At 38.3% G+C, this 13,761-nt stretch overlaps 1 protein-coding gene across 4 annotated transcripts in view; it reads left to right on the top strand.

Moving 5' to 3' along the window:
• The window catches only part of Arid4b (AT-rich interaction domain 4B), a 122,879-nt gene that overhangs the window by 55,314 nt on the left and 53,804 nt on the right, over nucleotides 1-13,761 (top strand). For all 4 annotated transcript variants that reach the window (XM_036187141.1, XM_036187142.1, XM_036187140.1 and 1 more), the window contains exons 5-8: nucleotides 1,014-1,104; nucleotides 3,696-3,775; nucleotides 6,926-7,017; nucleotides 13,063-13,201. In XM_036187141.1, coding sequence (XP_036043034.1) covers nucleotides 1,014-1,104; nucleotides 3,696-3,775; nucleotides 6,926-7,017; nucleotides 13,063-13,201 — 402 coding nt within the window. The remainder of the gene's footprint in view (nucleotides 1-1,013; nucleotides 1,105-3,695; nucleotides 3,776-6,925; nucleotides 7,018-13,062; nucleotides 13,202-13,761) is intronic.

The raw sequence follows: 13,761 nt of genomic DNA, 5'->3' as shown, positions 1-13,761 counted from the left end.
TAAAACTCTTCAGTTAAAAATAAAATTTTTTTATTATTAACTCTTGACTTGTAAAAACAGTTTCCTATCATTTCTATTGTATAGGCATCATCTTTTACATTTGATATACCCATTTGTCACTTGCAAGGACCAGAGGACAAAGGCATATACAGTTATGACTTTAGCTACCACCTGCTTAGCACTTAATATGTGCTAGTGGTGTGCCAAGTCTTTTTGTATCTAGTATTTTATTTAGTGTTGAGAACAGCTCTATAGAAGAGGAAACTGAAAGAAAGAAGTAATTTGACTCCAGTTTTACAAGCATTAATGTCAGTGCCAAGATTCAGACAGGTTCACAGCCTGTGGTTGAGAAGATGTGCTCTTTGGATTCTCAGTACACAAGCCTATGCCTGCCTTCTAGGCACAGCACCATTGTTCTTTACTGGCTTGCCTTGTTCTGGCACAGGCCCATAGGTATCTACCACCGGGACTGTTTAATCATCACTGTAAATACTTTGCAAGTGTAAATACCAGCATTTTTATGATGAGATAGAAAGAACTGTAAATGCTTGTCAGCAGGGGGACAGGCTAACCCTCAAAGGGAGCTCAGGACTTTTTTGATTACCTTTATCCATGAAGCTTCCTTGAAAGAAAGGTGGAAGGATGGAGGAAAGATATTTTTTCCCCACAGGCAGTGCTTTTCAGTACACTGTAATGACCCCTGAGAATTCATAGGCCTATAGGGGCAAAACTGCTTTTGTATACACTTCGATGTATTTACCTTACCCATATATGGACATTTTTACTAGTAGGTAGGAAAGTATTGTCAGTAAAACTACAGGCATCTTCAACACAGATCAAGTCAGTAGCTGTTTCATTCATCACCATGTATTCATTAAACACACATACACACACACACACACACACACACACACACACACACACACAAAAAAAAAAAAAAAAAACCCCAAGGTTATTGCCTTTTGGTTCATTTGTCTTTAAAAAGTTTTTCTATTATTTAAATAATATTTTAGGTAGGAGCTATTGTGGAAGTGAAGAATCTTGATGGTGCCTATCAGGAAGCTGTTATCAATAAACTGACAGATGCAAGTTGGTACACTGTAGGTAAGAGAATTTTCTAATAAATATTCATCTTTATTTATATGAAATTTATGTTACAACAATGCAGATAAAGCCAGATTTCCTGGATTAAATTTCCTTTACTAATGCCATACATGCTGTTACTAGTAGTGGTTGTCTTCTAGATCTTAAAAAAATATTTCTAAGCTGTATATATGTACATATAATTTGAAATTATTTAGTATATAGAGTATGTAATTGAATTTCTATTTTCTCTTCAACATATATGTTAAAGAAATTGTTTCTCCATCTTTATCACTTCTAAGTCAATTGTGGTATCTGCCCATCCTGTGTATAAAAGAATTTCTTTTAGTGGCTGGACATACTCTTTTTTTTTTTTTTTTTTTTTCAGTTCTGCTAGTCTTGCTGTTACAGTGGTGGATGAATGTCCAGTGTGTGCATATCATCCTAATATTTTCTTGTGCACTGAGGAATAGAGGTTGAAGGGTCATGTGCTCCTTCCCTCCCTCCCCCCACAGGGTTTCTCTGTGTATCTTTGCACCTTTCCTGGAACTCACTCTGTAACCCAGGCTGGCCGCGAACTTGCAGAGATCTGCCTGCCTCTGCCTCTGAGTGCTGGGATTACAGGTGTGCGCCACCACTGCCCAGCTGGACATGTGCTTTTTAACTTGAGTGAAAACTGCATGCCTGTTTTGAAGATTACCATAGTCAGTGTATGAGTGTGTTTCCCTAGTCCTTGTCAGACTACTGTCTTTTGAGATTTTTGTCAGATTGAGTGTATATGTGTGTTATGTATCAGGATGTGTAGCCCAGGTTAGTCTCAACTCAGAAGCCTCTTGTCTCGGCTTTCCTAGTGCTGAGGGCCAGTGAAGTGGTCCTCTGGATAAAGACATTCACCAGCAAACCTGAACCACAGTTAAATCTCTGGTATCTACATGATGGAAGGAGGGAACCAACTTGTATAAGACAGACAAGATTAGAATCTGTCTGTGGCATATGCATGCAAGTATGCACACATACACACTATGCTAGTTTGTTTTATGTAAACTTGACACAGGCTAGAGTTATTGGAGAGAAGGGAGCCTCAACTAAGAAAATACATTGAGAAGATAAATACCTGTAAGTCATTTCCTTACTTAGTAAATGACCCAGCCTTTGGAGGGGGTCACTCCTAGTCTGGTGGTTCTGGGTTCTATAAGAAAGCAGGCTGAGCCAGCCAAGTGAAGCAAGCCAGTAAGCAGCACCCCTTTTATGGCCTTTGCATCAGCTCCTGCTTCTATATTCCTGCCCTATTTGAATTCCTGTCCTCCTTCCTTCAATGATAGACTATAATGTAGATGTTAGAAATACAAGTCAAATAAACCCTTTCCTCAACAAGTTTTTTTTGGTCATGGTATTTCATTCCAGTGATGAACTAGGATGGACGGGGACAGACAGACAGACACACACACACACACACACACACACACACACACGGACACACACACGGACACGGACACACGGACACACACACATAATAAAAATGTAAAATTCAGATCAGATAATTTTACTTGAAATAACTGTACTCTGTCCAGGGTTTCTTGAAGTTCTTTGTATCATAAAATAGACATATGTTCTGTATGTTCAGCAATTTTCAAGTTGTGACACAGTTATCACAGTCAAATAAGTTAATACCTTCATCAGTCATAGTAGTACCTTACATCAGCAAATCATAGTTTTCCCAGCTCAAGGAACATTTGGAATATCTGGGCACAGTTGATTTTGACAGCTGGGAAGGAGTCTTTCTTGGGTGGAGATCCCCAAGAAATTTCCTGTATCTGAGGTAAATGCATGGGGTGTCTACCAGCAGGAAGATTTACTCTTCTTTCTTTATCTTTTTTTTTTTTTTTTTTTTTTGGAGACAGGGTTTCTCTGTAGCTTTGGATGCTGTCCTGGAACTCACTTGTAGCCCAGGCTGGCCTCCAACTTAGAGATCACCTGCCTCTGCCTCCCTAGTGCTGGGATTACAGCCTGCGCCACCACCACCCAGCTTTCTTTACCATTTTGAGAGAGATTAATGAGTATTTAAGTGATTTCCTCTTGCAATGCCACCTTTGTGTGTGTGTGCTTTCTACTTCAAGAAGGAGTTTTCAAATTGTATGTGTGAGTGTGGGGGGGGGGGGGAGGGAGGGAGGGGGAGGGAGGAGGGAGGCATGTGTACTATAGCATGTATATAGACAGAGGTTAGAGGACAACTTGTAGGAATCAGGTCTTTGTTCTACTGCTAATTTGGGTCTTCCAAGTGTGGCAGCAAATACCTTTCTCCACTGAGCCATTTCATTAGCCCAAGACACACACACACACACACACACACACACACACACACACACACATATTTAAAGTATATATATATATAAAATATTTATATTTCAGATGTGTTTTGCTAGAAATAACAAACTACTCTAATAACTATAATTAAAGTTATTTGTTAAAAAACATGAAATGTGAATGAAATTCCAAATGTAATTCTTAAAAATGGGACTATTTGCACTTAGAAAAATTTAATGATTTCTGACATCATCTTGTTAATCTTAGACAAGTTTCTCAGTTGCTTCCATTCTTACCTCCTTGCACAGTTTTCGATGACGGAGACGAGAAGACACTGAGACGATCTTCCTTGTGCCTGAAAGGAGAGAGGCATTTTGCTGAAAGTGAAGTAAGTGATTGCAGTGGATGGATATATTTACAGGGTTTTCTTTTTCTTGAGACATGGTCTAACTATGTAGCTCTGGCTGTCCTGGAACTCACTGTGTAGACCAGGCTGGCCTCAGGCTGGCCTCAAACTCACAGAGTCTACCTGCCTTTGCCTCCTAAGCACTAGTATTAAAGCCCGCCATTATATCTGACTTGACAGATTGTGTATGGAAGGAGTAAAGTTCTGCTTTTTCAATTCAGCTAACAAACCTGTTAATTAGGAAATTCCTGAGTACTTAAGTGTTGTTATGGTGTCATCTGTGAACTGTGTTGAAAGCCCTGAGTTTGAACACCAAATTTTGTTTTCTTTGTTGTTTAAAGCATTTCAGTAGTTTTCCTTGAGGCTGCCTCTTTTTTTTTTTTTTTTTTTTCAAATAGATTCTGGCCTTGAACTCATAATTCTCTTGCTTCCGTATCCTGAGTCCTGGGATTATGGGGATACACCTCTATGCCTGGCTTTCTTTATAGCTTTATGTAATTTGTAAGTAATTATGAGAAAGAAGTGTGTGGTTTATTATCCCACTCAGGTTGTATAAGAGTTTAAAGGCTTCTTAAGAATTAATAAAAATACTTAAAAAGAAGAGTGGAAGGCTATAAAGATGACAAGCAGTCAGAAACTTCATATTGACATTGCTTAGCTTTGTCTGGCTGCCTGTCTTTATCCTTTTACATTGTTTTCGCCTTTTTCATGTTAATCATTCTCTGACATTAAAATGTATATTTTATTTGTTTGTTTGTGAGGTTTGCCTTCCTAGGTAGCATGTATCACAAGAGCGGGTGATTTATCTTCTTCATTGCTTTAATCATAGTTCCTGCTGTAGTGCCTGGCACAGGACGGGAGCTAAGCACTCGTCAGTCAGACGGAATGAAGTGCATGTGTCTACCACAGGCTTTGCTAAGTGACTTACATGCATTGTCACATTCTCTGCATTATCTGTGATTACTGTTGTTGATCACCCCTAATTAATTGGTTAGGAGACTGATGGACTGAACTAGTCATACTAGCACTTTCTAGTACCAAAGCCAGCTCTTTACTTAAAAGCTGGGCCAAGGATTTGAACTCAGGAACTTGAGTCAGCATCACAATGTAACATAAGTGGTCCAGTTCATTCTGTCAAAAGTGACCGATACACAGTGCAACTAAATTGTCGTATCTTTGTCCTCTTTGTTCTTCCAAATGCTGGGATTATCAGCTTACCCAGCTTTTGAAGGGTTACATACAAGAAGTCAGACTACTTTGGGGCAAATGACATGATGAAATACTCTTTCTGCATTTATGAGTTTTAGAACACATATCCAGTTATTGCTAGTAAGTGAATACAAGGTCTTAAAACCCTGACTTTTCACCTGATGAAGACTTGGTGTAAAGAAATATCTAATATAATAGTTTTTCTTTTATCAGAATAATTTAAGCCAGGTGGAGGCACATATCTTTAATCCTAGCACTTGGGAGGTAGAAGCAGGTGGATCTCTGAGTTCTAGGCCAGCATGGTCTACAGAGTAAGTTCCAGGACAGCCAGTTCTCAGAGAAACTCTGTCTCAAAATAAAATAAAATAAAAAGGAGAGAGAGAGAGAGAGGAGAGGAGAGGAGAGGAGAGGAGAGGAGAGGAGAGAGAGAGAATATGAATGAGAATTTGAAGCTGGATTCATAAGTTAGGTATAGGCTGATATAGTATGAACAGGAGCTTCATGTTTATGATGCCTTCAGGGAGGGTGTTTTCTCTTTGTCTGTGCAGGTGTACACTTTGATTTATGTTTTGCTGAAGGGAAGTTAGGATAATAGGGGTGTGATGCATTAACTATTTCCTATGTGCCAGTGCTGTGCTAAGGACACTGATGAGCTGTGTGGACATGAGTGCTTCTATTTGAGTAGCTTACCCTCTACTGGAAGGGAAAAATATTAGTTAAGCAGTGAGAAATATTTTATAATTTTACTATATTAAGGCTTAGTAAGGAGAGCATATAGAAGGGAATGCAACCTACATCTGTGTATTCTTTCCTATTATTTGGTTTCTCTTGCAGGGTGCTCAGGATCAAATCTAGGTCCTTGTGCATGCTCAGCAAGTACTCAGCCCTATCATAGATAACTCTTTCTACAATACTCTAATATGTAACTTTAAGAAATCTTACCTTATCTTACCTTCCTCAGCCTTATTTTTATCTTTGACAATTTTCCCAGGAATCCATCATTTCCCCAGCACTCAGAAAACTATTTCCTAATAGCAAGCATTCTGTTGGTGAGAAAGGGAGGGGAAAAAAGTGTGTGTGTGTGTGTGTGTGTGTGTGTGTGTGTGTGTGTGTGTGTGTGTGTTGAAAAGAAAATAGACACATTGTCAACACTGATCAACAGAGGGTCAAAGTTAATTAAGGTAGTGTCTTTGAAGTGCTATCTTAGGTTTTTAGATATACTTTCAGGAAATAAAGGCTGAAAAAAGGACAAGGGAAGCTTGTGAAAAGTGCATTCTGGTATGATGTTAGTTAATATCAAGGAAGGATACTCAATTTTATAACAGCACTTACATTGTGTGCTGCAGATTAAAAGGAAAACAAGAAATTAAATAGTAAAAGTCATATTTTAAACATTTTCTTTAGAAAAGATTTAAGGCAGAAAACATTTGACAAATTATATCTTTGGAGCCCCCTTTCCAGCTACTGGTGCCGCTTATATTGATGGTTAATTTTGTTTCAATTACTTGTTACAATTTTTTTTTTAATGAATTCTGATTTGCTATGGATAAGGAAAATATTTGAGCTGTGATTGGCCTCATCCCAGGAATTAACCCTTATAAGTAGGAGTCTATTTCATATGTGTGTTTTGGGTAAGCTATTGGTTGTTTTGTATCTTAGTGATTTTTTGGGTGTGTGTGGCCTTAATGAATCTTCGAGACAGGCAGCTAGGGCTTTTTTTTTTTTCTTCTCGTTTTTCCCTCTCCAAGTATGGGCTCATTCATCTTTATTCTAATATCTTTGAAGCTAGAATTTTCTTTGATTAGGAAAGATGGAGCCTTCTTTGAGGAAAAAAATTTAATTTCAAAATATGAGCATATTTCATTGGTTTGGTTTAAAATGAAGAAGTAATAACTTTTGATGGGTTTGTGTTCTCACCCACAGACACTAGACCAGCTCCCACTCACCAACCCTGAGCATTTTGGCACTCCAGTCATAGGAAAGAAAACAAATAGAGGAAGAAGATCTAATCATATGTAAGTCAATTTTCATAAATGTTAGTGAACTTGAATTCATTTCTTTCTAGTGTTGTTTCAATAGTTATGATTTATAAATTGTAATTTGAGAAATGCTAATGAGATCTTTTGGTGATATCAGTTCTAGTAGTGATTTGGACTCCCCATCATGGACCTAAGCTCCATGCATGTCCACCAGCCTTAACAACTGGGTTTACCTCCAGGTCTTTCTCATATATCTTGATGCTGCTTTTGGAGTGGAACTAGTCAGTTGTCCCCACCAGCTCATTTTCTAATATTGTGCTTTTAAATGTCATTGATAAAATTTCATCTCCTACTATTATAGTGGTGGTTTCCTTTCTTAGTACCTATGAGACAAATGCCTTAAAGGGTTAAAAACAACTTCCTTGAAGCAAGAAACAGAAGTTGGAGTGGATGGGACAACAGAAATAATTTTAACATTTATTCTCTCAGATGTTTTCTTTATAAAAATTAATGATTTGGATTAAAAATTTATGTTAAAAATAAAAATTCTGAAATAAAATATTGTTACACAACTAAAAATAAATACAGTGTTGGATTATTAAAAACCTTAAGTGAATGCTTTCAGTATATAAAATCAGATATTAAATGATTGTTTCTGAACCCTCAAGATGGAATATGGGTAAACACATTCATACTGTTTAATTTCAGTCTCCCATCCACTGGTGAGGATAAATATCTGGAGAGATGGCTCTGCAGTTAAGAACTATTGCTTCCCTTGCAGAGGACCAGAGTTTAGTCCCAGTACCCACCCACATTGGGCCACCATTGTAGCTCCAGCTCCAGGGGATTTGATGACTTTTGGCTTCTGTGGGCGTCCTCTCTCGATCCTGTACACACACAGATACTTAACACACAGACACACACGCACGCACCACGCATGCACGCACATAAATAAATAAATAAATAACCTGTACACACACAGATACTTAACACACAGACACACACGCACGCACCACGCATGCACGCACATAAATAAATAAATAAATAAATAAATAAATAAATAAATAAATAAATAAATAAATTGAGGTTAAGGAATTCTGAGGGCACAGGAAGGAAAACTGGGGCTTGAGCTTACCCTTGTCCCGTAGGCTTTTCCTGTTCAACTGACAAATTTGGGTTTGCTCAGCTAGAGTATTTTAGTTACTTTCCAAATTAATTTAATGGTAAATAAACTCTCATCTGAGGAGTAAATTTAGAAGACTAATCATTGCATTGAAAATTACTACCCATTTTCCTATCTTACTGTAATTTTAGTTATGCATTTACTCTCTGAATCTTTAGAAAATGTTTTCTTTAGTTGCCCAGAAAATTTCTCTGCCTTGTTACTTTGCTGGTGACTTGATTATTTTTAGAATACTTGTGTTATAGCTGTTTTTTAAAATTCTTCTGTGTATGACATTTTAAAATTGAATATTTCAGCCACAAAGAAAATAAACGGTGGGCCCAATGCAGTGGCACACACCCTTAAAACCAGCACTTGGGAGGCAGAGGCATGCAGGTCTCTGAATTCCAGATCAGCCCGAGCTACATAGTAATACTGTGCCTTAAAGAGAAAGAAAAAGAAAATGTGTGGAGGTGACCTTCATTGTGAATATTAAGTGTAACTCTGATGTGATGTCTTTCAGCTTTGAGAGGATTATTACATTACCACAAAGTATTCACTGAAACATGTGAATTGTGGAATGTTTTGATAGCTTTGAAAATTAATGAGTTAATATTTTATTATTGATCATTAATCTTCCTATAATTCTGTAGAGTATATTCAAGTTTTAATAGCTGATTGGTGATATCAGAGTGGTGAGTGTGAAATGTCAAATAATCTCATTCTAGTTATCTAGCTCAGTGTGAATATATGATGGCCTGAGTTTTCATGTTCTGCCACTTGTTACTTTGGCATGTTAACCTTCTCATGCCGTGCTTCAGTTTTCATCTGTAAAATTAGGGTTATAGTAGTAACTGTCTTAGAGTTTTGAAAACTAATAAATTAACTTCTACTATAAATTATAATGTATCACCCCCCCCCCCACACACACACACACTGTTTATATAGCAAGTACAGGTTTGAGGGTACTTGGATAGACTTGACTGGAGGAACAGTCCCAGTGCAAAGTCTAGAATGCAAGGACTGAATAGAATGATCATGTATTTACATGAAAACATATCAGGGTCAAAATTCAGTATGTAAAGAGATTTCCCTCCTGGTTGGCTTGGAACTTGAGTCTGTAGACCAGGATGACCTGGAACTCACAGAGATATGCCTGCCTCTGCCTAGGATTAAAGGAATGCACCACCACCACTCGGCTAAGATTTTTTTTTTTAATTTTGAAAATTAGAGTAAAATGTTAATATTTTACCATTTTACACATCACCCAGAAATTCAAGAATAAATTCAAAATAGGTTTAATATGGAATATCACATAGATATAATCTATTAAAATGACTAAAAGACATACTAGAAAGTCTTTAACGTTAAAGAAAAAACAGTTCTACATTGAACATGAGAATGAAGTTATGTAGGTGCTGCTTCTTAGTAACTAGCGAACATGTTAAATCAGTTATTCTGTTGAGAGTCTCATCATGCAGTGTGAGATGGGATTTGGAATTGTGTTAGACACATTGCTGTTTGAAAGCTGGGTTTGGAGATGAAGCCCAGCTGTTTGTTCCCGGTTTTCCTGACTGTTGCTCACCTCTCACTACTGTGGTTGATTGCTCTCAGTGCTGAGGGTTCTGACAATGTTCTTGTTGGTGCATTGTAAGTAAATATCATAGCTTGAAATACCCTTTCTTTACCACATTTCTTCAGTCTGTCCTCCTGTTTCTTATCTCTCATAAGGGCATTCTAGTGACCTTCATTTCCTTTTTTCACTTAACTCCTTTGAAAAATATCTTCATTATGATTCTAACAATGGTCACTTCAAATGTATGTTTAGCCAGGCCTGGTGTGGCATTCCCCTATAATCCTAGCTCTTGGGAGGCTGAAGCAGGTAGATGACAAATTTGCAACCAACCTGAGATATATAATGAGACCTTGTTACAACCAAAATAAGCAGTTTCTTTTTGTACAAATGTAAGGTTATATTTTCCTAGGTTTCCCAGGACTTCATTGTCCCAATATTGTAAAACTACCTTTGTTTTTCTTTCAGCAACTACAAGTCCACATACTGGTTAATCTGCCCCATTTATTCTGAAATTGATTGTTTTTGACACCTTGTAATTTACAGCCTGCCGTTAGTTAAGCCTAGTTAAGTTCAAGAATTTTTTAAGACCAATTTTACCTTGTTAATTATTTAAAGTAAGTTATTTTTCTTACTGTGTAAATGAACTGCACTTTACCCTTACTGTGTTCCTGTTCTGGACAAAGGTTGTGTTTTATTCTGCCCAAGAAAATATGTAGCGCGGATTCTAGTTGGTCTTAATAACAAAAACTCAGAGTCAGATATCAGGGTGAAAGTTAGCAGAACAGCCAGCCACTAGAAAGACTTCTTACCTTTAGGAATCCTCAGACTGAAAAGCCAAGCTCCTGTCTCCACCCAGCCATATCATTTTCTGTTTCCTCCTCCCAAGTGCTGGACTTAAAGGCAAGAGATCCCCAAGTACTGGGATATTAAAAGTGTGTGCCACCACTGCCTGATCTCTAGTGGCTAGCTCCACACTCTGATCTCCATGCAAGCTTTATTTGTTACAGCATAAATAAAATATCACCACAAAATACAATGCTTAGAATTATAGACTTGTGGGGACTGGAGAGATGGTTCAGTGGTTAAGAGCACTGGCTTCTCTTCTGGAGGTCCTGAGTTCAATTCCCAGAAACCACGTGGTGGCTCACAAACCATCTATAATGAGAATTATAGACTTGTTTTCGTGTGCTTTTCTCCCCCAGCTTTGTTACTGTTTTTCTTTTTTCTTTTTCTTTTTTTTTTTTTTTTTTTTCAAGATAGGGTTTCTTTGTATAGTTTTGGTGCCTCTCCTGGATCTCACTCTGTACAGACCAGGCTGGCCTTGAGCTCATAGAGATCCGCCTGGCTCTGCCTCCCAAGTGCTGGGATTAAAGGCATGCTCCACCGCCTGGCTACTGTTTTTCTTTTTAGTAACCTGTTAAAAGTCTGTTTAACTGGTAGAGTAGGAAGACAATCTTCTGCTGTCACTTCCAATCAGGAATAAAGCCTAATGAAATTTCCAGTGATTTTTTTTTCCCCCCTAACAGAGGTTATTTATTAGTATAAGTTTTACCCTGTAACAGTGCTAACAATTATCTGGAAAATTAATGTCTGTGACTTTGGTTTACATATTATAAACAATGCTTTTTAAAATCTTATTACTTAGAATTTTAAGTATGTTCACAAAATTGTGTAGGAGTTGCTACTTTGCCTCTGTCTGATTCCAAAAGATACTATTTTTTTCTCCTAAAATTAATCTTTTCAAAGTCTACAACACATGAAGTATGAAATTGGTCCTGACTTGTCTGAAATAATAATGGCTTGTTGAAACTAGAATTGCATTTGAGCTGTTAGTTGTTAGAAATCTTACACGGCGGGCGGGGCGTATTAATTGTGGATTTTCTTGTCTTTCTTGTCACTGATACTCAGTATAAAGTATCTATTTTCTTTGTCTTTTTCTCCTTTTTATCGAATTATGTGCAGCTTTTTTCTAATGTCAAGGAAGTATAGTGCCTGATTTGAGATTCTTCTTTTTGATAGTTGACGTCTTCCTCATTTAGTAGCCCAGTGCAGTATTCTGAGTTCCTGTGAGGTATTTTACAGCAACCCAAAAGAACCATGCTGAACTCCTCAGTTCATTTGCTGTTAAGGATTGCTGTGGTGGTCTCTTAACTAGATTGTCTCTTTGCCCCCTCCAAGTAACTTCCAGTTAAAAAGAAAACCTGCCTTTTTGTTTTAGATTTTATTTTCTGTGTATGAGTGTTTTGCCTGAGTCATGTCTGTGCACCATATATATGCATTGCCCACAGAGGCCAGAAATGGGCATCAATTCCATGGAACTGGACTTAAGAGGCTTGTGAGCTACCCCATGAGTGTTAAGAATCTAACCTGTTCCTCTCGAAGTGTTCTTTTTTTTCTTTTTTCTTTTATAATTTAATTTAATTTTACATATCAGCCACGGATTCCTCTGTCCTCCCTCCTCCCATTCCCCCCAATTCCCAGCCGCCCCCCCCCCCCCAATTCCCATCTCTTCTAGGGCAAGGACTCCCCTGGGGATTCAGCTCAGCCTGGTAGATTCAGTCAAGGCAGGTCCAGTCCCCTCCTCCCTTCACCCAGGCTGAGCAAAGTGTCCCTGCATAGGCCCCAGGTTCCAGACAGCCAGCTCATGCACTAAGGACAGGTCCTGGTCCCCACTGCCTGGGTGCCTCCCAAACAGTTCAAGCTATTCAACTGTCTCGCATATCCAGAGGGCCTGATCCAGTTGGGGGCTCCTCAGCTATTGGTTCTTAGTTCATGTGTTTCCACTAGTTTTAGCCAGTGTTCTTAACCCCTGAGCAGCCATCTCTCCAACCCTTGCCTTTAATAATTTTTTTAGTATTAGGAATGCCAGAAGACTATCTCCTTGAATGTTTACAGTTTGACCCTGGGATCTCCTGTCTTGTATTATAGGACTGGGCTATGTAGTGTGGGCCTTCAGTTTTTTGAAGATGTGGGGACTGGCTGTGCTGGTCTGGTTTTTCTCCTTAATCTTTATTTTATCTTTTGCGACATGTCTTGCTATGTAACTCAGGCTAGCCTCAAACTTCAGATCCCCCTGCTTACTTCTCCTGACTGTTGGTTGGAATTATAGGCGTGCACTACTATGCCTATGCCTTCTTTCCCTCTTATTTTTCAAAATAGTAAATTCAAATGTTTATGCTTGCTGTTACTATTTGGAGATTTAGAGAATGATTTAAAATGGAAAAGAGTTAATTTTCAGCTTTTGGGGAAAGTGGGAAAATTCTGAAATAGCCTACTAATTATTGGTTTATTTATCTTCCTGAAGGTAAATAAGAATGTCTTATTTTTTTTTCCTTCTTTTTAGACCAGAGGAGGAATCTTCCTCCTCCTCCAGTGACGACGATGAGGATGATAGGAAACAAACTGATGAGCTACTAGGCAAAGTTGTTTGTGTAGATTATGTTAGTTTGGATAAAAAGAAAGCACTGTGGTTTCCTGCACTGGTAAGTATTTGAGTGTGAAAGACTATTTATTTTTTTTATTTTTTTGGGTTTTTGAGACAGGGTTTCTCTGTGTAGCCTCGACTGTCCTGGAAGTGTATCCTCGACTGTCCTGGAAGTGTATCCTCGACTGTCCTGGCACTCACTCTGTAGACCAGGCTGGCCTGGAACTCACAGAGATCCGCCTGCCTCTGCCTCCTGAGTGCTGGGATTAAAGGCGTGCACTACCACCGCCCAGCTAAATTCTTGTTTTTTTAAAATACTTATTTGGGGGTGCCTGGGAGATGGCTCTACAGTTAAGAGCACTGGCTTCTCTTCCGTGGGTATTGTTTAATTCCCAGCTCCACAGAGTAGTTCACAACCATCTACAGTTGAATCTGATGCCCTCTTCTAGCATACTAGCTCTGTATTCAGATAGAGCACTTATATACATAAGATACATACAGTTTTATTTTATGTTTATGAATATTTGCTTTTATGTATGCATATGTACCTGTGGAGGCCAGAAGAAGGTGCTGGATCCCTTGAAGTCGAAATTATAAACAACTGTGATCTGCCAAGTG

This window comes from Onychomys torridus, chromosome 5 (genome assembly GCF_903995425.1).
Source record: "Onychomys torridus chromosome 5, mOncTor1.1, whole genome shotgun sequence".
NCBI lineage: Eukaryota > Metazoa > Chordata > Mammalia > Rodentia > Cricetidae > Onychomys > Onychomys torridus.
This window is presented reverse-complemented; position numbering and strand designations above follow the sequence as displayed.